Source organism: Sceloporus undulatus, chromosome 2 (genome assembly GCF_019175285.1).
Source record: "Sceloporus undulatus isolate JIND9_A2432 ecotype Alabama chromosome 2, SceUnd_v1.1, whole genome shotgun sequence".
In the NCBI taxonomy this organism is placed as follows: Eukaryota; Metazoa; Chordata; class Lepidosauria; order Squamata; family Phrynosomatidae; genus Sceloporus; species Sceloporus undulatus.
The window spans coordinates 33229574-33255788 of record NC_056523.1 but is presented as its reverse complement, the minus strand read 5'-3'; the positions used below and the strand labels follow the sequence as shown (position 1 = coordinate 33255788).

General features: G+C 41.7%; 1 protein-coding gene across 1 annotated transcript in view; it reads left to right on the top strand.

The window, feature by feature from the left end:
* The window catches only part of SUCLG2 (succinate-CoA ligase GDP-forming subunit beta), a 289145-nt gene that overhangs the window by 172654 nt on the left and 90276 nt on the right, over window positions 1-26215 (top strand). The window contains exons 8-9 of the mRNA XM_042452691.1: window positions 1759-1920; window positions 12623-12765. Coding sequence (XP_042308625.1) covers window positions 1759-1920; window positions 12623-12765 — 305 coding nt within the window. The remainder of the gene's footprint in view (window positions 1-1758; window positions 1921-12622; window positions 12766-26215) is intronic.

The following is a 26215-nucleotide window of genomic DNA, read 5'->3' as shown; positions in this document are numbered from 1 at the left end:
ATGGAAATGTTGTTGTTGTTGTTGTTGTTGTGTGCCTTTAAGTCCTTTTCCATTTTTGGAGACCCTAGGGAACATGAATAGAGAGGCAGAGTAGTCATAAGTCTAGGTCATGATCTAGTGACTGCAATGTGAAAGTTTAGTACCATTTGGGGGCATATGGCTCAGCCAAAAGGTTTTAAGAGTGGTACTTTTAAACAGTCAGAGATAGTTGTGAGCTGAGGACTCCCATATACTTCCAGAATCAAAAGCCCCCATCCTTGTCCCCAAAATTGGTTGATCACTTTGGAAAGCTCTTTTAAAGATCATACTGCCCATAGCAGATTTGCTGGCTCATTGCATGGGAGCCAGCAGGCCCTACTGCCTGAGGAAGAACCACTGTTTTCAGGTCCTACATTTGTCAGAGGCTAGGTGCCAAACTATGTATTGCCTCACCTGCATCAGTCCTGCCTTGAGTTCATGTTCTTAGTGTTTTTAAACAAAACTCCAGAATACACACACAATACAGATCGGCACTTCAGTGCATGGGTAATGTGGACCTTTAACCTTTTGCTGTGATTCTGGAGCAAAAAGGAATGGGGCACCTTCAGCTTGCACTCTACAAAAATCAAAAACAAACACTTCTTTTGATGATCCTTTTCTGCCAATTCCAAATTGCAGATGTATGGAGTTTGGAACAGTTTGGAACCATATTGGAGAGCATAGGTTAAAGCCCCTGTACCTTCACACTAATGTTCTTATCCAGTCCCCATGTTGACAATTTTAAAAAGTCCAGTCATGCAGATAAGGTTAGTTGTTCTGTCTTCTCTAAACAGATGAGCTGAAAACAGTGATTTCTCTATACCTGCTCTCCTTTGTGTGTATGTGTGTGTGTATACATTAAAATAAGTACTGTAACTAACTTTGTTCCAAAATTTATTTTATATTACTACATGGATAACATATGCATTAATGCAGGTTTTTTAAAAGAAAAAAAGAATATAGTATTTTAGGAAGGTGCACTGTGTCAGTTCTAGAATATTGTTGCAACATCCAGTAGTTATGTTTGCTCTTTAGAGATTGTAAATTAAATTTATTTTTGTAGCTGACATCCTACCTAACTGCATTCTGTGTTGGGCCCAGTTGTTTTGGTTTAGGCAGAAGATTATATGTTCTGTCTATCCAATTCCTTGCTTGAAGAGATCCTTAGAGATAAATATAAAATTGAATAAACATGTCTCAAGTTATTGGTGCTAAAATACTTGTTTTTTAATTGATAAGACTTCTCTCTTACTGCTTTAAAGTAGGGGAATTTTAAAATATTGTTATATGCCGAGTGTGTAAAAATAATCACTTATGGATTATGTTCACAAAATATTAATGAAAAAACAGATGTTAGAGATTTATAATTGAATGCAGACCGTTAAACATAATTGCACTGATTTGTTGGCACAGAATGATTTATCTACTGAGTATTCATTTTCTGTTTACTTTCATTGTGATTCTTGATGTACAGCTGTTTGAGGTTTGATATACCCTAGTTTAAGACACCAGTAGGCTTGTGGCAAATTGAGTTTTCATGTCTGCTGTTCTGTGTCCCTTAGGTCTACTTCTATATAATCCAGTAGGGGTGAGGATATTTGCATGGATTGCACAGATTTGGGGAATGTGTACTCTCAAAATTGAAATATGGAAAAGCTTGGAACAATATTATGCATTTCAGGTTTGAAAGTGGCCACTCAGTAACTTTTAACATATTGGTTTTATTTCCTTTCCATTTAGTTGTATGCTTTGATGCCAAGATAAACTTTGACGACAATGCCGAATTCAGGCAAAAGGAGATATTTGCCATGGATGACAAATCTGAGAATGAGCCTATTGAAAATGAAGCTGCCCTATATGACTTGAAGTACATAGGTCTGGATGGGAACATTGCCTGTTTTGGTGAGCAAAATAATGTAATACTTTGAATAACTGGCCTAGATCGAAAGACCCTGGGTTGCATCTCAGGATGTCACTCTGCCAGCAAGACGAACACCCTTGGCAGATCAAATTGCCCCTTCTCTCTAAAGCCCCTCTTCCACTCACTCAGTCTTAACTTGGGAGTTATAGCAATATCATATATAGTGAGTCTTTGGTATCTGCTGGGGTTTAGTTTCAGGAACCTCTGTGGATACCAAAATCAGTGGATGCTCAAGTCTCATTAAATACAGTGGCATAGTAAAATTGTATACCTTATGTAAAATGTCAAAATGAGATTTGTTATTTGGAATTTATATATTTTTGCATTATCAAGTCAGGATGCTTGACTCCGTGGATAAAAAATCCATTGCTATGGAGGGCTGACTACATTTCTATACCGCTTATCAGTGAACTCTGCACTCTCTAAGTGGTTTACAATCTATAAGCTAATTGCCCCCAACCAGCTGGGTAATTTTACTGACCTATGAAAAGATGGAAGATTGAGTCAACCTTGGAGCCCTGCCTGGGACCTTATGGCTGCGATACTGGCATTTAACCTCTGTATCACCAGGGCTCCCTCAGTTGGAGGAGCCACTGTAGTAGAATTTAGCAGTATGGGTTTCTGCAGTGGGGAGGAGTAGAGTGGAAACTTCCACTGTCAGAGTAGAAGTCTGCTCCTGCAGTGTTTGAATTAGCCCCAGTTCTTTTTTTTTTTTTTAATTTTTTATTAAATTTATTTCCAACATCTCAACATCTAAAAATATACATTTCTACAAATATATAAAACAGTAAAACAGTTATATACCGTAGCTTTGATTCACCTGAATAGCTATCCTATTACATAAATTCTCTTCCTTAGCTCACTGGTATGAGAAAGCAAAAAGAATTTCTCAGTGTTAGTAACTATATTAAGGGATATAAATAGGAAGGCGAGTAGTTTCTATAGAGGAATTTAAGGATTCTACGGAAAAGGAAATATAAGTAAGTAAACAGAGTTAGTAAAAGAATATAATAGTATACGTGAGGACACTGGTATTTAGCCTTAGGAAGGGATAGGATAAATGGAATTGATAGAAATAGTAATAATCAAAGCCCCAGTTCTAATACCACACACTTATGAGCAACATGCCATAAAATGTGGGCATCAACCATCAAGCATTCAGAAATTTTATCTGGAATGTTTGAGACCTTGGTCATGGCTATAAGTACTCTTTGGTTTCTCATGTCCATGAATAAATGGGTAATGATTTGATAGAGCCATCAAACAAGCTGTTGAACTCAAAAGACTCATGTTAAAAATGTAGTCCTGAGCTGTTTTTCACATTTAAACTGTATGTAGTCAATAACTTTGGTGTATTTTCCCTATAAATATCAAAGATGTCAAGTGATACTGAGTGGGTGTGTTACTTAATCTGCAGTTTTATTTCTGAAAGTCTCACCCACATAAATAGGAAAAAAGCATCAGTCTTTGTGAAGTATCAGTAGTTCTAAATAAATAAAGACAAAAAGCAGTTACTTGAGCTCTGTACACCACACTGGTATGTAGATCTCTTTTTAGACTGTAAGCCATTTGCCTAGTATCTAAGTCTGAGCAGCTGTGTAGAGTCCAGGGGTCAATTTGCCCCCCAGAACCATGAGCTGCATCCCTCTTCAACAAGCCCAAGTACCTGCTTTGCTTTGTAGTTCCTTCCAAAATGGTGATAAGAAATGACATGAGAGGAGCTGTAGAGGAAAATGGAGGTATTTGGGGGGTAGCATAGAGTTCTGGGGTAGTTGTAGGATTGTATGGAGTATTTTGTATGTTTTCATACATTTGGAAAGTTTTCTGCATGGTTTTGGGGGAAATGATCCGAAAAACATATTGAACAAAAAAAAAAAACCTTTAATGGGAGGTTTGGAACTGTTGGAGGGGCATCTAGGGCACAAAAAATGGGCCCACAGGCTGCAGGCTGCAATCTGTCCAGCCCTTCTGTAGTCAGTAGAGGCTTTTCAGTGTGATTAGCCAGTTTTGCTGGACTTGCTTCAGCCGTTCCCCTATTCCTCCCCTTCATTTTGTGCAATAATGTCAACCCAACAAATATTGTAATGATTTATCTCTTGAAATTTTCATTTCTACCCTTCTTTTTCTGGAGTGAGATAAGAATGTTCCCACAGGTGGAGAACCTACATTTATCTTCACATCAAATGACAATTTCTTATGGAACTATCATTTAAATTTAGATTTGATATTCTCTGTGTCATTCTCTGCATGAAACTTGTTCTGAAGTAGTTCCTTTTTTAAAAAAAAAATTGCACACCATGACTGGGGGGGGGAGCTTAAGTGTTTGCAGGCATTTGTGTGGACTTTATTGCATGCACTAGGGCACCCCTCTATTATTGTTTTGATAGCAGACCATTAAGATCTGTTGGAGACCACTTCTAAATCCCCCTTTCTTCAGGACAGGAGAGCTGTCAGACTTTACCTGGGAAATTATCAAAATCCCTCACATTGTTTTCATTGTGAAAAAAGCTATATGAGATTGCAATAGGGTTTAACTGGTCCCACCCAGTTTAAATCACCCATCTCCCCAAACTGCTGTTTACTCTTCAGGATGTACAGAAGTAGACATAATTAGAACTAAGGAAGTAAAAAATTAGCTCATTTTCATTGTGTTGCTCAGAATCCCACAGGCATTTTCATCCCAGTCTAGTTCCATGTTGGATTACAAGACTTTCACACACGCATGCACACACACACATTACTGAAGTTCATGAATTTTTGGCACATTTTCCCCCTAGGTCCTATTTATTTATGTATTCTCTCCATTGTCTCAAGTGTACTTATAACTCCCCCCCCCCCATGTCATACGTTTTAAATTTGTACGTATGATTTTTGTACAAATCTAATTGCTACTCCCATCAGGAGTAGACCCATTGAATTAATGAGGATTCAGTAAGTCAACATTTATGTAAGTTCCATTGGATGAAGGAGTTTGGCTGCAACTGATAGTTACATTTTGTCTTTCCTAATGATTTTGCTTCTCTGAAATATACTGCAAACCTCACAAATATGTACATTTCTGAAACAATGATGTCTAGTTTGGCCTATGTGGAATGGAGAATTTCCCCCTTTAAGTTCATATAATCTTCCTACCTAGACTTTTGGATCCAGGCCAGTAGGGCTTTTGTTTTCACTTGTTTTGTTATATTTTTGTGACTTTCCAAATGTTAGATTAGATTTTATGATCACTTAAAATGATATAGAATTTCTCCACCATATTACCTGTCCATCCATTGGTCTAATGGATGATGATTACCTATTGCAAGAGATAGCCATAGAAGATTGGAACCTTATATTTGTAAAGGTTTTGTTTTTCTCTTCTTTTCCTTCACGGATTTGACTTAAGTAAGCAAAAGATCTGAATTTAATGTAAGTGTTCTATTCCATTTGCTTGTTTTTAAAAGTCAACACAAGAAGTAAAAACATCATTGAGGAAAATGCGTTTTTTTGCTACTCACCATTTATAGTACATAGATTTATGCTTGCCCTGCTTAATTGCAAGATGTAGAGATTGTGGTGGAACCGATTTGTTGCTTCGGTGTGGAGCTTTAATCTTAATGGAATTAACATTAAAAAAAAGATTTGTGACTCACTAAACCAATAGTACTGTCAAATTATATGCTAAAGAAATCCCATCCAAATGGTGGGTTCCTGTTCATTTCAAGCAAAGCCTGTGTGCAATTGATTTTTTAAAAAAGAGTTCACTTTGTAGAACAGCCATCATTTTAATGTGGCAGACCGTTTTCTTCTATCTCACCCAGATGAGCCAGTGTATTTGTAACACAGACAGCATTTAATGTAGCAGAAGTGCCAGCAAATTTTTAGAAGAAAATTAAAGCAGTGTTGTCAGAACAGTAACCAGTGGGAATTTGGTTAAAAGGAAGATTGGGTTTTCAAAAATATTTTACTACAGAGTGTTAGCTTTATGCTAAGGTTAATGGAATTAGACATGGGCCATAAGACTGCCAAGAGAATTAAAGGAACAGTAGCAAGTGAAGGAGAGTTCCTCCCAGTTTAGTACTAAGGGTTTTTTTTTAATCTAATTCTCTAGGAAATTATGTGTGAATTTAGAAAAAGAGAAATGTGAAAACATCATTAAAATAAGAACAATTCAAATTAGGCCCTGTTTAGTAGATGCTAATCAATTCGGACTCCTCATGAACGCATCATACAGTAGCCCTCAGTTCACCTGCAGTCCCCAAAGAAGATTGGCTTCATATTTGCTTGTTAGTATATGTCAGGGACAATTTCCTTATCTTCACCATGAATGGCTAACTTCTAGCCCTGAAAAGGGTACTGGATAGGAGCTCTTATGAACCCTCACCATTGGCTGCACTTTGTACCATCAGGCTTTTTCAAACTGATGAGGGCTGAGCTTTTCAGTGCTATGTGATGCAGATTTTAATGTGTGTTTGTGTGTGTCTATATGCACACACACACACACACACACCTTAAAATCTGCATCACACAGCATTGAAAAGCTCAGCCCTCATCAGTTTGAAAAAGCCTGATGGTACAAAAATGTTTTTACCTGCCGCTGAAAAGAGCAGGCATGGAGCCATCCTGGTCTCTCTAGGGAGGGACTTCCAGAGCCTGGAAGCAGCCACCAAGAAGGCCCTCTCCCTTGCTCCCACCAAATGAACCTGAGAGAATAATGGGACAGAGACATGTCCCTGTCCAGATGGTCTTAGATCTCCATTGGGCTCATAAAGGGAGATACAGTCCTTCAGATAACTTAATAATATAATAATAAAATTTTTATTTATATCCCGCCCTTCCCATGATCAGGGCGGCTTACAACAGGTTAAAAACACAACACAACAATACAGCAATTAAAAATACATAACAGCAGAAAGCCATAAAAACAGCAAAAAAGCCCCATAGCCCAACCTCTTGGCCACGGAAGAGGAGGGAGGCCCACAGGGTTTTATTCGGGGAATGCCTGCTGGAACAGGAAGGTTTTTAGGTCCTTCCTGAATTGGGCCAGGGTGGTAGACGAGCGGAGCTCAGTGGGCAGCGTGTTCCAAAGGGCTGGGGCAGCCGTGGAAAATGTCCTCCGTGTCGTGGAGGCTAACCTAGCCCCAGGCACCTTCAGTAGCTGCTGCCCAGACGTTCTGAGGGTGCGAGGCGGAATGTACGGGGAGAGGCGGTCCTTTAGGTATCCTGGGCCCAAGCCATTTAGGGCTTTATAGGTAATCACCAACGGCTTATATTGAGCCCGGAAGCGGATGGGCAGCCAATGGAGATCTTTCAGCACAGGTGTTATATGGCTGGCCCTGGAAACGCCAGTGACCAGCCTGGCTGCCATATTCTGCACCATTTGAAGCTTCCGGGTTTGGTATAAGGGTTGCCCCATGTAGAGTACATTGCAGAAATCCAGTCTCGAAGTTACCAGAGCATGTACAACAGTTTCTAGGTCCCTCTGGGCCAGGTATGGACGCAGCTGGCGAATCAGCCGAAGCTGATAACAGGTGCTCTTGACCGTCGCATTCACCTGAGCAGTCAGATGAAGCGACAAGTCAAGAAGCACCCCCAGACTGCGCACGGAGTCCTTCACAGGGAGTGTGACCCCGTTCAGGACAGGTGGAACCACCGCCATTCCTGGACCAGGAGAACCTATCACTAGTACCTCCGTTTTCTCTGGATTCAACTTGAGTCAGTTTTCCCTCATCCAGCCCATTACTGACTCTAGACAGGCCACGAGAGGAGAGACGCCATCCCCAGTCACTGCATCAGTCGGAGACATAGAGAAAATGATTTAGGTGTCATCAGCGTACTGATAACCCCGCGCCCCATGTCTCCGGATGATCTCTCCCAGCGGTTTCATGTAAATGTTAAATAGCATGGGAGACAGAATGGCTACTTTAGGGACCCCGGTTTTAAGGGGCCTCTCATCAGAGCACACGTCTCCCAGCTGCACCATCTGGGACGTCCCGGAGAGGTAGGACCGGAACCACTGGAGCGCAGTGCCCCCGATCCCCACCTCTGCCAGGCGTCCCAGAAGGATACCATGGTCTATGGTATCGAAAGCCGCTGAGATGTCCAAGAGCACCAGCAGGGACACGCTTCCCCCGTCGATGCTCAGACGGAGATCATCGACCAAGGCGACCATGGCCGTCTCAACCCCGTAACCCGCCCGGAAGCCAGTTTGAAATGGGTCCAGATAATCCGTTTCATCCAAGACCGCCTGAAGCTGGATCGCAACCGCCCTCTCGATCACCTTACCCAAAAATGGTAGCAGCGAAACAGGCCGATAATTATTATGAACCAGGGGGTCGAGGGAGGGCTTTTTTAGGATCGGTTTTACAATGGCCAATTTAAGATCCGATGGAAATAGCCCATCCCTGAGAGATGTATTAATTATCCGGCGTAACAATAATGTTACCGCCGGTCCCCCCTGGGCCGCTAACCACGAGGGACAGGGATCAAGAGAGCAGGTTGTTTTCCGAACACTTCCGAGGATCTTGTCCACATCCTTGGTACTCACCAACTCAAACTGATCCAGTTTAACATAGTCCACGGAGGCTCTGAACACTTCTACCCTAGGTTCTGCTATAATGTCGGCGTTCAGACCTTCGCTTATACGAGAGGTTTTATCCGCAAAAAAGTCGTTAAACAGGTCACAGCAGGCCTTAGAAGGTTCAAGGATCTGGTTCAGGGCGGGAGGGAGCTGAGTTAGCTCCCTGACCACCCTGAACAACTCTGCCGGACGCGACTCAGCGGACGCAATACGAGCACCATAGAACGAGTTCTTTGTTGCTCGTATTGCCTCTCCGTAGTCCTCTAACGGTTGGTCTAGGAGAGCCTTGTCGTCTAAGCGAAGGTGTTTCCGCCAACGGTACTCTAGCCGTCGCAGAGCCCGCTTCCTTGCCCGGAGATCTTCCGTATACCAGGGCTTACGCTTGGAAGCGGGCCTGAGAGGGCGCTTGGGAGCGATCCTGTGTATAGCCCCCGAAAGACCGGTATTCCAAATACCGGTAAGGGCATCAACAGAGTCGCCGTCTTTTCCAACCGTGAGCCCCTCTAAGGCTTCCTGGAACCTCTCAGGTTCCATCAGCCTTCGAGGGTGGACCATCCTAACAGGTCCACCACCCCCGGGGGGGATCTGGGTAGAGACCTTGATTTTCACCTCTACCAGGAAATGATCCGTCCATGACAGGGGGAAAACATTAGCTATTTCCACCCACGGATTTTCCGCCTCCGAACAGAAGACCAAATCGAGAGTATTACCCGCACAGTGCGTAGGACCCTGTATCAGCTGGGACAGGCCCATGGCCGCCATGGTATCCATGAATTCCTGAGCCGCACCGGATGGAACATAGCTGGCCGTGAGGGAGATGTTGAAGTCGCCCAGGACAAGAAGCCTGGGCGTCTCCAACATCAGCTCAGCGACCAGTTGTGTCAGCTTGTTAAGGGAGTCCGCTAATGCACGGGGTGGCCGATACACTAACAGAATCCCTAGACTGTCCCTAGCCTTTAGGGTCAGGTAGATACACTCGATATAGGAGGTCTGTCGGATGTGGTTCCTGGTGAGGGACACGGTGTTCCTATGTATCAAGGCCACACTTGGACCTGAGCCATATACCTTAGTTCTTTAAACATCAAAATCAGTACTTTGAATTGTTCCTGGAATCTGATCAGCAGCCATTGGAGCTGTTGCAGCAAGGGAGTTGTGCTCTCCCTGTAGCCAGCCCCAGTTAGCACCCTGGCTGCAGCTCTTTAGACCAACTGAAGTTTCTGAGCATTTTTCAGAGCCAGCCCCATGATCAGCATGTTACACAATCCAAACAGATGTAACCAAAGCTTGTACCACCATGGCCAGATCCAACAACACTGGAGTGTCACAAGCTGCCCATCCTGGATCTATACAATACAAGTGATCTCTGCAACAAAAATTGCAGAAGGGACAGGGCACCATGAAATGTTGGACATTCAAGAAAAAATGTTGGTCATTTCAAAATAAATGTTAAAAACCTCATATAAAGATAAATTCATGCTTCTTAGTCATGCTCATAATGGAAAACATTTTGGAATTCCTTCTGAACAGAATGTTGAAATGGAGGACATGTCCTGGAAAAGGAGGGCCTCTGGTGACCCTGAGAGAGGAGCAGTCATGTTGAACCAACCGGGAACAGATACCTTGTGACATTGTTTGGGATTTTAGAGGCACACCTTTTTTACTTTTCTCCCAATGTGCTGTATAATCAGCGGCACTGCTAGGCTTGAAAAAGTCTTGGACAAGAGGTCCTGTGCTATCCCCACCACCCTAAATTTTCCTGGGCATCCAATTACTGTGTTTTTTTTCTCCACTTCAGTATGCCTTGACTTTTTCTCACTGTTTCCCTAGTCACTTTCTACCAGTCGAGAAGAAGACAGCAAAAAGACCAGTCCTTTTTCAGAAAGCCAGGTGTTTCATGGATCAAACCTTCAGTGATGCCCACCCTCTTTGTTTCCCCTTTCAGCCAGTGAGAAGGTTCTCAAAGATGTGTGTTCATCAAAGAGCACAATATGCACCCTGTTTCAGATAGAATAATAGAATCATAAAGTTGGAAGAAACCACAAGGGCCATTCAGTCCAACACCCACCCACCCCCGCCATGCAAGAACTCACAATCATAGCACCCCCAACAGATGGCCACCCAGCCTCTGTTGAAAAACCTCCAAAGAAGGAGACTCCCCCACTCCGAGGGAGTGTGTTCCACTGTCGAACAGCTCTTACTGTCAAAAAGTTCCTCCTAATGTTGAGTGGAATCTCTTTTCTTGCACTTTCAATCCATTGCTCCAGATGTTCTGCTGAATGTGATAACAGCAGCTATAGATGGAGTGGCACAGCTTAAGCAAGGAGCGGAAAGGGGAGCAAAGCTAAATCCATAGCCTGTGTCATCATGTTCATTTTATTCATACAAGTCACATGGCTAGGACAAAGATATTTCCTGATTTCTGTTTTCTTTGGAACCCTCTTCCCCTCCTGACCAATGAAAAGGTGCTATGGGCCATAGAAAAAATAAGAAGTGATTTATTTGTGATATCTTTACTTATAGGTTCCATTTCTATCCAGTTATGGTTCCAGTGAACTCAAGGTAGCTTATATGGTTCCTCTCCTTCCCCACTTTATCCTCCTAACAACACTGTTAGATAAGTCAGGGTAAGAGAGAGTGACTGGCCCAAGGGAATTCAGAGACTTTCAATGCTGAAAAAAGACTCGAATCAGGATGTATGAGGTCTCCATCCAACACTTTAACATTCCACTTGTTCTGTTCTATACCATTTTACTTTCAATCCCACTTCTCCACCTGAGTCTATTCTCTCTGTTCAGAAGTGAAACCAGTGGCAATCAGAGTCAGGGCCTTTTTACCAGCAGCACCCTGTATATTAAGTATCCTCCCTAACTTTCATCCATATTGCTTTCTTTTAAGCTCTTAAATGTTTTACATGTTATAACCAGGCTGCTTTTTTTTTCTTTTTTTCTTTTTATTCAACTACTTCATGTTTTATTCTGCATCTTTTTCATATTAATATTTGAATTAGGTTAACTGCCCTTGAAACTGGTCCCAGTGAAGAGAAATATATAAATATTTTAAAATTAATAAATGGGGAAAATATATCCATGGATAACAGATTGTGTCTTACTGTTCATTGTGAACCCAATAGTTTCCTTTTCAGACCATGAGCTGTTATTGTTATACTTTTATATTTGTATGCCCACAATATTTTGTTGATGTGTTGGAAGCTTACAGAATGATTTAAGTTGTTTATATGCTTGCTTGTTTCCAAAATTCCTTTTTCCTTTACCTTCCAAATGGATGTGCTTTTGCTTACCTAAGACGTCCTTCAAACATGTAGAAACCACAGCCATTATTTACTGGTTCAGTTTGTCTTCAGAAATAGTAGGCACAAGACCAGCTGAGCTGGCAATTGGAGGGCATGATGATGATCTACCTATTTTAAATTGTATCCTCCTCTGCTACTTTGATTCCAGGTGATTGGCATTTGAAAGGATTTTCTTTTTTATATAGAGTTGCTCCTGCTTCGCACATGATGTTACATCTGATTCCTCCTTACAAATTGTACATATCTTTGAAAACCACTGTACCAGCCAAATCTTCTGTTGCATGCTCTTACTCATTTTGTTTCACACTTTGAGATAGAAGGCAAGTGCAGTAAAGATCAGAAAGGTGGCATATCAGTTTCTCTATCAAAAGTCTGTGCTGAAGCTGTAAGAAAAAGAACTCTCAGGGTTACTATGCATGAGCCCAGACCCTGTTGAAATAAACATCATCAATACAGGATGGTTTCTTTCCTTATGCTAATCTTTATTGCCTACATTCAACAGTGATTTTTCTGAATTTCACTCAATGAACTAAGGTACTTTTCAGCAAATGTGTGTTCCTTTGGACTTGCAAGCAGGCACTGGACTTGCAAGCAGGCATAATTTGGTACGTTGTATCCTGTCTCTCCTAACAACCATATCTTTCTCCTTATTTCTTCCCCACCACCACCTTTCTTTGCTTTACTATTATTATTATTATTATTATTATTATTATTATTTAAAAATCCCTTATGGCATTGGCACATTTAATCTACATGCATACAAGTCTGCCTTTTACCTTTTAAAAATACAACCATCTGACTCTCTTAATTACAGTCAATGGCGCTGGGCTTGCTATGGCAACCTGTGATATAATTTCCCTTAATGGTGGGAAGCCTGCCAATTTCCTGGATCTTGGTGGAGGCGTGAAGGAAGCACAAGTGTATCAAGCATTCAAATTGCTCACTGCGGATCCCAAGGTAAAAAAAAACCTGTTGGCTCGGTACTGAAGCTTTTTTAACATGATTATGTGTTGTCTTAATAAAGGCAAGAATATGTGTGTGTCTTTAAAAGTAAACTGGGGACATAGCTTGAAAAGCGTTTTCTGACGCTGAGGCTGTAACAAGTCTCATCTGTTCAATCTCATGCAGCTGGTTAACTTTTATTTTAAGGGCTCCATGATCAAATCTACCAGTTAGATCTGTGTAGACTTGTAGACCATTGCCCTTCTTGATGCATACTCCAGCCCATTTCACTAGTCTGTCTTTATCTTCCCCATATGAGTCAGCCTGGGCTCTTAAGATCTTTGTTCAGATGATCACTACAACACAGGGCTTCCACAGTTTGTGCACCCTTTGTAATATCACTACCTCAAAATGTTGGATTCAGTTTCTGACCCTGCTAGAAAGTGATAAAATAATAAAATTGTTGTGGGGTGGGGTTCCCCCCCCCCAAGATTTATGTGTGTTGTGCATTTTTTAAAAAGAAAAAAAACCTTCCCTTAATTTTAAGAAATAATTGTTTTCCTTTTACTTGTTCTTTTGTTTTACTGTTTTCTCAACTCTCTTTTATTTGATAGTATCAATTTCACTTTTCTATGCTTTTCCTCCCATAGAAAGAATTGTCTTCTTTTTTCCAAGACTGAAAAGCACTTCTGGTTCCTTGACTTTGCCTTTTGTTCCCTTTTATTCTTTGCAATTTTTTTCCACCTCACTTTCTCAGTTCTTGCTTCCCTGCTGCTTTTCAGAATGCATCTTTTTTAAAGTCTCCCACTGGACAAGTTAAACTTCCCCCTCCACACATGCACACACATACAATCCTTGTAAAATAAGTGCCCTGCTAAAAACCAGGCTGCCCTTGGGCACTTTGCTAATAAGACTGTCAGGACTTGACTGGTAGGTACAATTGGTGCCTGTGGCTTTCTCTATTGTAGATTTCAAATCAGACAGAAATTATTGCCATCATCCTTTTAAATATATATATATTAATGTCCCTTGCTTTGATGGTGTCTCTCTGCACACCCACTATTGTTCTCTGGTTTTTCTTTTTCATTTCAGTTTGTGATTCTCTTTAAATGAGGCACTTCCAAGCTGCATGTCCCTTGGCCCTGTGGTGTGACTGATTTCTAAGCTTTTACCCTTCTGGCATTGCTGTGGCCATGGGTGATGTTGCTTCCATGCCAACAGGCCAACAGAGGGATAATTTTAGCTTTCACCTTTTTCTTTTTGTTGCAGTAAATTATGAGGAACATTGGGAAAGCAGGGAGGGGGATTAAATTGGGATTTCCAAGGATAAATTTCAGGTGATCAGTCTCCTATTAAATACAGCCATGCTTCAGTTATACAAGGTTTTAGAATAAAAATTACAAAATTCCTTTTATTCATAATCGCCTTTCCTGCCATGCAGTTTAAAGCTTCAAATGAACTATTGAGATGTAATGGCTAAAGACATATTGGCATGGCTGTTTTAAGATCTGCCTGTTTTTCTTTCAGTTCTTCCATGTTTTACCCATTTTGTTGTTGTTGTTGTGTGCCTTCTAGTCATTTTCAACTTATGGAAACTCTACTGTGTGTGTTTTTTGACAAGATTTTTTTTTTCAGGGGGAGGTTTTTCTTTACTTACTTCTGAGGTTGAGAGAATGTGACTTGCCCAAGGCCATCCATGGCTGAGTGGTGATTTGAACTCTGGTCTCCAGTCTCTCGGTTCAACACTGAAATCACTGCACCATGCTGCCACTGCTGCTACCTCCTATTTATCTGCTCCCATCCCCTTTCTGTTCTGTATTGCCTTCTGAAATAAATATTTTTTCTTCCTCTCCTATCCCTTTAATGGCAGGAGAGGCAACATCATGAAGCACCAGCACATAAGGTGTGATTTCCAACCTACACTTTACATTCCTATGCCCACTTCCAGTCAGTTCCTAGATGTAGGAAATGCCCCTGTACTTACCTTCAAAGCCCTACATGGTTTTCACCCCCCCCCCCCAGAACCTCCTTGCCTTTAGCTTTAGGACCTCTTCAGATTTCCAGTGTCCCATGGTCTTCTGCAACCTCAAAGGATTTCATCTGTCCCTCTCCCTGCATTGCTGTCTCATTTGAACTGCTCTCCTGAGCCTTATCTGGTGCCACTATTCCTCCTTTGTTCATATCCTCCTCAGAACTTTCTCTGAGGAGCTGTACCTCAAAGCCTTATCCTCAAAGATCATGTAACTGTATACGATTACTCAGCTAAAGTCTCTTTTAAACCTCTCTTTAGGCATTCTATGATAATATGTTGATAAGTAGTTCTGATATACGGTAGGTGCAAACTGCAAATATTGGGAAAGTAACTTCTTGCACTTCAGTTCTCAGAATATCCTAACATCTTGGGGGATTCTGGGAATTATTGTCTAGAGCTGACCTACTCCTCCCATTTGACACACTTGTACTTGACGATAGGGCCTATAAGAGGTGGTTCAGCTGGATCATTTGTCTAGGGGCCCATGAGTTTCTAATGGCCCCTTCCCTCAAAGAAACAATAACAACAACCTCATAGCTTTCTTCCATTGCATTAGCTCAGGGGTTCCCAACCTGGAGGTTGCGACCCCTTCTCAGGAGTCACCAGGTTGGGAATCCCCCCACCTCCCTTCTCCCCGCAGGTGCGGGCGCTGGAGCAGGCACCACACGGGGGAAAAGGGGAAGGGGCAGTGCTCCCTCCTTTCCCTTCTCCCTGCGAGTGCTGGTGTTGGCGCAGGCACGCGCAAGGAGGAAGGGACGTGTGCGGACCACCTTCTCCCTTCCTTCCTGCGGGTGCAGCACCCAGCGGGAAGAAAGGACGGGTGGGGCCACCGCCTCCTCTTCTCCCCGTGGCTGCCAGGCAACCGCGGGAAGAAGGGGACGGGACTGCAAGCCCCAGCGGGCTTTGCGGCCAGAAGTCCCGCCCCTTTTCCCTTGGCGGCCTCCTTAATTGGTTGGGAGGCCGGGAAGGGGCAGGACTTCCGGCCGCAAAGCCTGCTGGGGATTGTAGGTGGCTGAAAATCCTGCCCCTTCCCGGCCTCCCAACCAATCAGGCAGGCCGCGGGTGGGACTTTCCTCCCCAATGGGGGTCGCGGCCCAACAAAGGTTGGGAACTGCTGCGTTGGCTGATTAGGCATATTGTTGCTTTGTATAAAGTACATTATTTGGTGTATAGGAAATAAAGCATTTATGAAAGTTTACCTGTGGTCATATTCAGACAGAATCAGAATCACAGAGTTGGAAGAGACCACAAGGACCATCCAATCCAACCCACTGCCATGCAGGAATACACATTGTGAAACAGCTCTTTCTGGAGGACATTCTTCCTAAAGTTTAGGTGGAATCTCTTTTCCTATAGCTTTCCTAGTGTGTGGAGCAGCAGAAAACAAGCTTGCTCCATCTTCAATATGATATCACTTCAAATATTTAAACATGGCTATCCTGTCACCCCTTAACCTTCTCTTCCCTAGGCTAAACATACCCAGCTCTCTGAATCACTCTTCATACAGCACAGTTTCTAGGCCATTCACCATTTTATTTGTCCTCCTCTAGAAACACTCCAGCTTGCCTATTGAATTGTAGTGCTCAAAAGTGGGCATAGTATTCTGACCAAAGCAGAAGAAAGATGGCAAACCTATGGCAAGTGTCCCAGAGCTGGCACGTAATGTCATTTCCCCTGGCATGCGGCAGAGGGAAGAGGAGGAAGAAGTGCCCGCCTGTTTCTCCTCCTTCCCGACCCTTCCCTGCCTTTAATTGCCTCTCCAGAAGCAACTGAAGGCTGGAGACAGTGTGGGGGGAGTAAGAGACACGCACCAGTTCTCCTTCCCGAAGCTCCCCAGCCTCTCCGGAGGCAGCTGAAGGCCAGGGATGACACGGGAGAGCAGGAGGAAGAGATGCACACCTGTTCTTCTTCTCTCCCCCCCCCCCAGGCCTTTACTGTCTCTCGAGAGGCAACTGAAGGCCCAGGAGGGCGGTGGGAAGAAGTCCCACTCCCGGAGGACAGAGGTCCCACATCCAGAGGGTGTATGGTCCTGCCCTTGACACCGGGTAACACCCGGTGCCAGAAGACCTTTTAGTTCGGGCACTCAGCCCCTAAAATGTTTGCCACTACTGATCTAGACACTACACTCCTGTTGATGCTGCCTAGGATCATACTAGCTTTTATAACTGCTGCATCACACTGTTCACTTATGTTTAGTTTGTGGTCTACTAAGACTCCTAGATCCCTTTTGCATGTACTGTTGTCAAATCAGGCATCACCCAGTGAGGAAGAGCCATTGGTGAGCAATCTTTGGGTTTGGTCAGTCAACCAACTACAAATCCACCAAACAATTGCATTGTCTAGTCCACATTTTACTAGCTTGTTTGCAAGGATAACATGGGGGAACTTGTCAAATGCCATACTGAAATCAAGGTATGCTACATCCACAGCATCCCCCTCTTGTACCAAGTATGTAACTCTTATCAGAAAAAGAGATGAGATTAATCTGGCATGGCTTGTTTTGAGAACACCATTTTGACTTTTAATGATTACAACATTCCTTTCTAAGGGGTGAAATAGACTAGCAGAAGGGGTGGCTTGAATTTGCTCCTTCTGAAGCCTGATTAGGGCTGTGGCAACTGCACGCCACAGCCTCAATCTGTCTTGAAACCACCTGAAAAAGCAGCAAATACCTGCTCTTTTTTCGGGTGGCAAAAAGCTGGCTTTTCCACCTGCACCGTAGCCGGAAGCCGGCCTTATGACACAAACAGCTTCATTTATATACTGCTTCACACTGAACTAACAGCGTCTACGTGGTTTGCAACTGTAAGCTAATTGCCCCCAACAATCTAGTGTTCATTTTAGCAACCTCAGACGGATGCAAGCCTGAGCTAAGCTTGAGCCCTTTCGCTAATATTGAACTCGCAACCTTATGGTTTTGAGTGAGTGGCTACAGTACAGGCACTTAACCACTGCACCACCAGGGCTCTTCACTCCAGTAGCATGTGGCGTGTAAACACCGCACCACCAGAGCATCATGCAGCCTCCCCCCCCCCCCCGGTATAAACAGCCAAGTGGCTTCTGAGCGGCTTGGGAGCATGTGCTGTGTAAACGCCATGCTCTCAAGCCGTCTGGAAGGCAGCACAAAGGGGCAGACTGTTTTGCCCCTAAGTATTACAGACTGTTTTATGATCTGCTCTAGCATCTTTCCTGGTATTAATGTTAGGCTGACTAAACAGTAATTATTTGAGTCTTCTTTTCCCTTTTTGAAGATGGGGATAACATTTGCCCCCCCCCCTTCCAGTCTGCTGGGACTTCTCATAGTCTCCAGGAATTCTCAAAGATTATTGCCTGAGATTAGCCACCATGTTCAATTATGCTTTCATAATGATACACCAAAAGCTCTCTGATTTGTTCATATTTTATCATAACTGTATTTTTGCACAAAGAAGAAGAGAAAACCACAACTTTAAAATTCCATGTTATATGATTACAGTGGTGCCTCGGGTTACGAAATTAATTCGTTCCGCGGCCGCTTTCGTAACCCGAAAAGCCTTCGTAAGCCGAATTGCCATAGGCGCTAATGGGGAAAAGCCGCGTTTTGTGCGAAAAAGCCGAAAAAAGCACCAAAAATTTTCTTCGTATCCCGAAAAAACATTCGTAACCCGGAACAATGATTTCCTATGGGATTTTTTCGTATCCCGAAAATTTCGTAACCTGGGTATTTCGTATCCCGAGGTACCACTGTATCTTTATTGGAAAGTGTTAATCAGTCAATGTCCATTTGGACATTTTGAGAGGAGACCCCTCACCCCACCACATGTATATGAAAGCAATGTTGTTTTCCCTTGCCAATTTCTCTTGGAGGCCCTGTTTGCAGATGATTAACCTGCCCTTTCTCCTTCCTTCTGTAAGATAAGGTAGAGAGGTCAACAGGGAAACAGCCCTACATATTGCTGTTGCACCCATGCTGTAGTTTGTCTAGTGGCAAGCATGTCAGTGATTGTCTGCTGTTCACAAGTGCATGGTCTTGGGTGAAAGCTGGATACTGTCAGTGCTTCATCAAGGCTATTTGTTTTATGTGTTTCAATATTAAATTCTTAACGACAAAGCCAAATCTGCTGTAGACAGTTATATTCTGAGAGTATGTTTCTTTATGTCTATAAAACAAAACCCATCTCTTGGGTAATAAAATTTTGAAAGCAGGTAATAAAATAGAATCATAGAATCTATCATAGAGTTGGAAGACACCACAAGAGCCATCCAGTCCAACCCCCTGCCATGCAGGAACTCTCAATCAAAGCATCGCCGACAGATGGCCATCAACCCTCTGTTTAAAGACCTCCAGGGAAGGAGACGGCAATACACTCCGAGGGAGTATGTTCCACTGTGGAACAGCCCTTACTGTCAGGAAGTTCCTCCTAATGTTGAGGTGAAATCTCTTTTCCTGTTGCTTGCATCCATTGTTTTGGGTCCTGCTCTCTGGAGCAGCAGAAAATAATCTTGCTCCCTCCTTAATATGACATCCCTTCAAATATTTAAACAGGGCTATCATATCACCTCTTAACCTTCTCTTCTCCAGGCTAAACATCCCCAGTTCCCTAAGTCATTCCTCATAGGACATGGTTTCCAGGCCCTTCACCGTTTTAGTCGCTCTTCTTTGGACATGCTCGTTTCTCATTGTCCTTTTTAAATTGTGGTGCCCAGAACTGGACACAATATTCCAGGTGGGGCCTGACCAAAGCAGAATATAGTGGCACCATTACTTCTCTTGATCTAGACACTATACTTGTATTGATGCAGCCTAAAATTGCATTGGCCTTTTTAGCTGCTACATTGCACTGTTGACTCATGTTCAACTTGTGGTCTACTTGAACTCCTAGATCCCTTTCACAGGTAGTTTCATTCAGCCAGGTGTCCCCTATCCTATATCTGTCTACTTCATTTTTCCACCCTAAGTGTAGTACCTTACATTTCTCTGTATTGAATTTGATTTTGTTAGTTTTGGCCCAGCTTTCTGGTCTTTTCAGGTCATTCTGAATTTTAATCCTGTCCTCTGGAGTATTAGCTATTCCTCATAATTTGGTATCATCTGCAAAGTTGTTAAAGTATGCCCCCAATTCTGTCACGCAAGTCATTGATGAAGAAATTGAATAGCACTGGGCCCAGGACAGAGCCCTGTGGGACCCCACTGGTCACTTCTTTCCAGGATGAAAAGGAGCCATTGTTGAGCACCCTTTGGGTTCGGCCGGTCAACCAGTTACAAATCCATGTAACAGTTACCTTGTCTAGTCCACATTTTACATGTTTGTTTGCAAGAATGTCATGGGGAACCTTGTCAAAGGCCTTACTGAAATCAAAATAAATAATAAGTAAAGCAATTATAACATGTCAATAATAAAGGTAGACAACATTCCTTTTCATGCTGAACCTGAGAGTTAACACTGCTGAACTCAGGGATGTCTGAAATAATTAGTGATGTCTGAACTGTTCATACCTCTTGAGTAGACCTGCTTAGCATTATGCTATTAAATATACAGTTAAAAACAACCACTTTGCAGCATAGGAACCTAACTCAGTAGATAACAGCTCCTAAATTCTCATAATTTCCCCCTTTCTGAAGAGAATGTTGTAGAGAGAAAGGGGGGGGGGGGGCTTGGGGGTCCCTCCCAACCACCAGCTTCACTTTAAATGTTAGGGGAATTACCTTAAATTTTTCACGAGGCTGGGTAGCCTTAGGACTGTTGGCACCTCTGTGTATCCGTAATAATTGAGGAGGACTCCAGGAATGGGTGAATTGAGAAAGTTTTATTAAGAAATATGCAAGAGTATAATCAGACACCAGATAGCAATTCAAAAAGACACAGCATTCACACTTAACTGGATTGGAAATCTGGAAACTGGGTAGAGGAGTTTGAGGGATTTAAAGGGACAACATTTACCTGTTCAAAGAGTTGACCATAAAAAGCAAGAGTGGTTCAGACTGGAGTCTGTGTAACTCTTGAATATTCCCTACTAAGAAGCAAAATAAAATCTCCAAAACTTTTGAGAATTTGAGACAGCTTCATAATATGAATATGTCAAAGTTATTGATATATATGTTAGATGAGCATATATGGAAACATTTTAAATAATAATAATAGTAATAATAAATTTTTATTTATATATCACCTTTCCAAAGAATCAAAAGATTGAATAATCCAGAGAGAAAAGGTATTAATATATTTAATTTATAATCTATCTTTCTACCAAAAATAGAAATCACATATTCCAAATTACTATTTTGTAGTATTTTTAAAATAAACTCTTTTCTATACAATTAACATAAAATAGTTTTAAATTTAAAAATGGGAAATGTGATTTCTTCTTTTCACTGAAACAGAAGTTTCTATTTATAATATTAAGATTATGTTCTGATATGTTCAATAATAACATCAGAGGTTTAATGAAATCAGCTGTTTATTAATAAGTGTTTACTTGTCATATTCAGAGGCAGTTATATTGACTGACATTGATTTTTTTTCCAGCACACTAAAACAGTAGCTATTGGCAGTTGTTAGATCACATGAATGGAATAATTGATGACAAGCTTAATTTGTTTTGTTTTGTTTTCTAAAGCCATGCCTCAGTTCAAACACACTGTTGTTTTATGAATATGGAATAAGCATTTCTTATTCATGTCGCTTTTCTTAAGCTTGTTTACTTCTGACCAACGAATCACTTCTGTCCAATGCAACAAATGTAAAATAATGGAAGGTGAACATCAGAACCGTTATATTTTGTGTATATGAATTCAAGGTCTTTGGGCTTTCTGTTTTCAAGACATCTCTGACAGTGCTCAGAATCCTGAAGGAAGGTATCATTAAATATTTCTGCTATTTGCTTAGTTTTCAACTGTCATGAATGTCAAAGTAATGTGATTTGGCCTTTTAAAAAACATTTTTACCTCTATTATTTTTTCTTTTGGACTTGACAAATTCTTAAGATTTATTTTCCTAAAACTGTAACATATTTTGCAATATAACAGGTGGCTTTTATGATTATCTAGCATAATAAAGGTAAAATGGAGGGAGGAAAATAAAAGATAAGTGTTGTTTGAAGTATATATATAGATCCAAACACATAATATGTTAAAAACCAGGGGAGAGGAGATGTATTTTAGAAAAATAAGTTTATTTGAGAGAAAATACATCTGAAATGTATATTGTCTGAGAAATGCACCTGAAAGTAAATATCTAAATACACATTATTGTGATTTAAAAATAATTGTAGATTAATATGAAAACTGAGCATAACAAACTTCTGAACTAACAAATGTGAATCTGATATGTACTAGAAATAATAGTTTTCCCTTCAGGACGGATTAGATTATCTCGGTCTTTCTTGTTGTTCCCCAACCAATATCCACCTAGCTGGAAGCTTTTGCTGGCTTGCCTTTGGGGAATTTGGAATGGTGATTTTAAACAGACTAAAGACAGGCACCAACCTTCTCTTTCCCTATGGTGAGGTGGTAACAGTTTTGGTATGTAATTTTGATTAGGCAAATTGTTCATGAGGATTAAAGACCCTACTCCTAGCACTGCTGTTCTGGTCCAGTCCTCACAATCCAGCCATGGATTTCATGTGCCACTTGTTGCTTTCCCCTTAATCATGCTTAATCAGTTCTGAAAAGAGCAGATAGGAGAAATTGTTTTTCCAATGTGAAGTTGAAGGCTTTCATGGCCGGCATCCATATTTTTTGGTGGGTTTTTTGGGCTATGTGACCATGTTCTAGAATAGTTTCTACCTGACGTTTTGCCAGCATCTGTGGCTGGCATCTTCAGAGAAAGATAAAGGTGCCAGCCACAGATGCTGGCGAATGTCAGGTAGAAACTATTCTAGAACATGGCCACATAGCCCGAAAAACCCACAAAAAACAATTGTTTTTCCACTTCCTAATTGAAGGGAAGTATGATGCGCCTGAAGTTTGTTGTTAACATCCCTCAAGTCGACCCCGACTGTGACCCTGTGGATGAAACATCTCCAAGATCCCCTGCCCTCCACTGCCCTACTTAGGTCCCTGGTTGACCTCCCTGATTGAATCTATCCATCTGGCATGTGGTCTTCCTCTCTTTCTACTCCTTCTATCTTTTGCAGCATTGTTGTCTTTTCCAATAAGTCATGCCTTCTCCTGAAATGGCCAGCCTCAGTTTGACCATCTTGGCTTTCAGGGAGAGTTCAGGCTTGATCTGTTCAACGACCCATTTGTTTGTCTTTTTAGCTGCTCATGGTATACTCAGCACTCTTCTCCTGCGCTGCATCTGAAATGAGTTAATTTTCTTTTTACACACTTTCTTCACTGTCCAGCTCCCCCATCCATAAATGGTGGTCGAGAATACAGTGGCTTGGATGATTCTAACTTTATTGTGCAGTTGTATATAAAGCTGTTTTAAATGTGGATTGTTTTAATATATGTATATCTTTTAATATGGGTATCCTTTTACATTTTATGCATGTGCTTTTAAATTGATGAGTATTTTAATTGATGTGTTTTAACTGATGTGGTATGTCTGTTAATTGTTGTTCCCTGCCACAACCCATAGGTAAAGGCTGGTAAGAAATAAATATTGTTGTTGCTGCTGTTGTTGTTATATCTTTGCACTTTGGCATCTTATCCAATTCTTTCATAGTTGCCCTTCCCATTCCTAGACTACTTCTGATTTCTTGACTGCATTCGTAGGAGGAGCTTAAGCCCAAAATATATGGGACTTTATATCTGTCCAGCTTTGTTACTATTCTGTTTAAGCCAAGTAGGTTGGTTCATTTGAGGTCATTCTAAGCAGCATTAACGTTCTTCATTCCTGCTAATCATTCTCTCATAAAGGATGTTACTATTTCTTTGGAATAATCTAGACAAGATTCAGTTTGCGTGAGTTTCACTGAAATCGATGAGACTTAAATACAGAGGCACTGGAGCCTCATTGAATTTAATGAAGGATGCTTTGCTTTTTCTGGATTATTGCTCTTTGCTGGGAATGACCGTGTAAAGTCTTGATAATATTTTTAAGAGGATGGCATCTTCTCCCTCCCTCTCACTTGTCCAGCTCCATTGTTGGCACACATTACTGAATGAAGTGGAATGCAAACAGTGCATTCAGTTTTAAATGTAATACAGTACGTTAGCAGTGGATTTATTTGACTTGTCAAATTGCATGTCATTAGGTAATAGAGAAGCAACCATATTTTTCTGTGGTCATTAACAAGCCTTTTGCATTCTGATTCAAATGCCATGCATCTTTGACACGCCTCATTGCCCACTTCTTTCCGCAGCATGAAAATGTCTTTCATTTATGCCTTACTTTTTTTTTCTTTTTCAGATGCTCATTAAAGAGTGATGTTAGGAACACAGTATGAAGTTACTTGGAAGCTATGAGAGAGCTGGAATAATGAAAATAAAGTTTATTTGTTAATGTCGAGGGCATTAATAGCATTATGTAGTGTCTTGCATTTCTTGGTATGGCTTAGGAATGTGTGCTTTAGAGATTCCTCACTGGTAGAGAACATGATTTGAATGCAAAAGGTCTAGGTTCACTCCCTGTCCTGGCATCATTTCTTAAGATGTCCTGTGTAGCAAGATTGCAAAGGACCTCTAAGGATGGTGGCTTCCACTGCAGTAGGATGATGACTGTGCACCAGACTGTAAAAGGGCTCTTCAAGGTTGAGCATCTTTGATTGCTCCTTTACAGTTCAGACTAAAACCGAAAGCAAATTGCCCTCTCCACTGACATGGAAGCCATCGACTACTGTTGCAACTCGTCTCAGACACTCAAAAACTACAGTCAGCCAAAGTAGGCATTACTGTTCTAACTAGACCCATATTCTGATTCAGTGTATGGTGGCCTTATATACATCCAAGAGATGTACCTCCAATTTTAGAAATTAAAGTGGAAGCTCCAGTCAGAGCACTTGGGAGTAATAAATCACCAGGAAGAGAAGACATAATGGATCAGGTATAATCATACTGTTGCTCTACCTATCCCAGTAAACTTGTACCTTTGTGACCTCTTTCCTTTGAAAAACTACTTTGTCCCTATCAAAAAGAGCTTTTGATAATCTCCTTTAAAAAAAAGTTTGCCATGCTATTCAGAAGATGGCTATTTACCTACCTGAGTGGGATAAAGCACTCTTCCATGCATGTAAGGTTGGTTGCATGGTTATTTAAACTGTGGCTTCACCTAGAATAGGTTTGGGCACAAACAGTTGTTGAGGGCAGGTTGCCTTTGCAACTACAGAAGTGGACAACTTGTGGGGATAGCTTGTCCCTTCTTGCCCACTGATCAGTAGAATATATTATTAGCCTCCTTAGGTTTTGGGTAGATTACAATACATGCATGAACATAGTAATGGCTTTAAGCCAACAAAAGCAGATCCAGGTACAAAGAGTCCTGGTGAGTTCAGTGGTTAAATGCCTGTACTGCAGCAGCTCATCACAAACCACAAGGTTGTGAGTTCAATACCAGCCAGGGGCTTAGAGTTGACTCAGCCTGGCATTTTTCTGGGATTGCTAAAATGAGTACCCAGCTTGTTGGGGGGCAATTAGCTTACACGTTGTAAACTGTGTAGGGAGTGCTTAAGTGCACTGATAAGCAGTATAGAAATGTACTTGCTAAGTGTGAAAAATGTTCAGAATATTTGCCTTTAAAAATCTTATGAAAAATGGGTTCCAAAGTACAGTGCACCCTTGGCTTATGCTCCGGACCCCCCCCCCACCGTGTAAGCTGAATAGCGTGTAAGCTCAAGTCCCATTCAATTAAATGGGGCTCGTGCTTGCAGCGCGGAAGAGTGCGTGCACTATGGGCGCGCACACCATTCATTCTCCCATCGCGCGGCTTCCATGTAAGCTGGAAGCCACTTATGGGACACCCACCTATAGCGCAAGCACACTGTAGCAGGGATAGCTTTTCTGGGTGATTAGAGCCAAGTCATTTCTGTTATGAAACACTGGTAAGATGAAACTCCTAGTAGGGTGTAGGATAGGTGGCCCAGTGTTGTTAAACTGCAGATCTCATCAGCCCTAGTTAGCTAAGCAAATATTGAGGTATGCTGGGAGTTGTAGTCCAGCAGTATTTAGAAAACCACATGATTCCCATCCCTCCAATAGGGTCTCCTTTTAGTAGGGTTCCTATTTGGACAAGGCATATACTTTACAGTATAAAACCATGGGTCTCGAACCTGGCCCTAAAAAAAAAACATGAGAAGCCTGCGGCATTTCTGGGACTTGGCTAACAATGCACTTCTGGTGGTTCAGAGCCTGGTTAATGAGTTTTTCACTTTGTACTCTGAAAAGTGCAATGAAATAACTTTATTTATTATGCCACCTTTATCCCAGTATGATGCCTAGGGGACTTTCAGTGTAAATAAAAGCAAAAATTAACTAAAGCAATATATAACTTAAGGAAGAATGTGTTGTCTGCC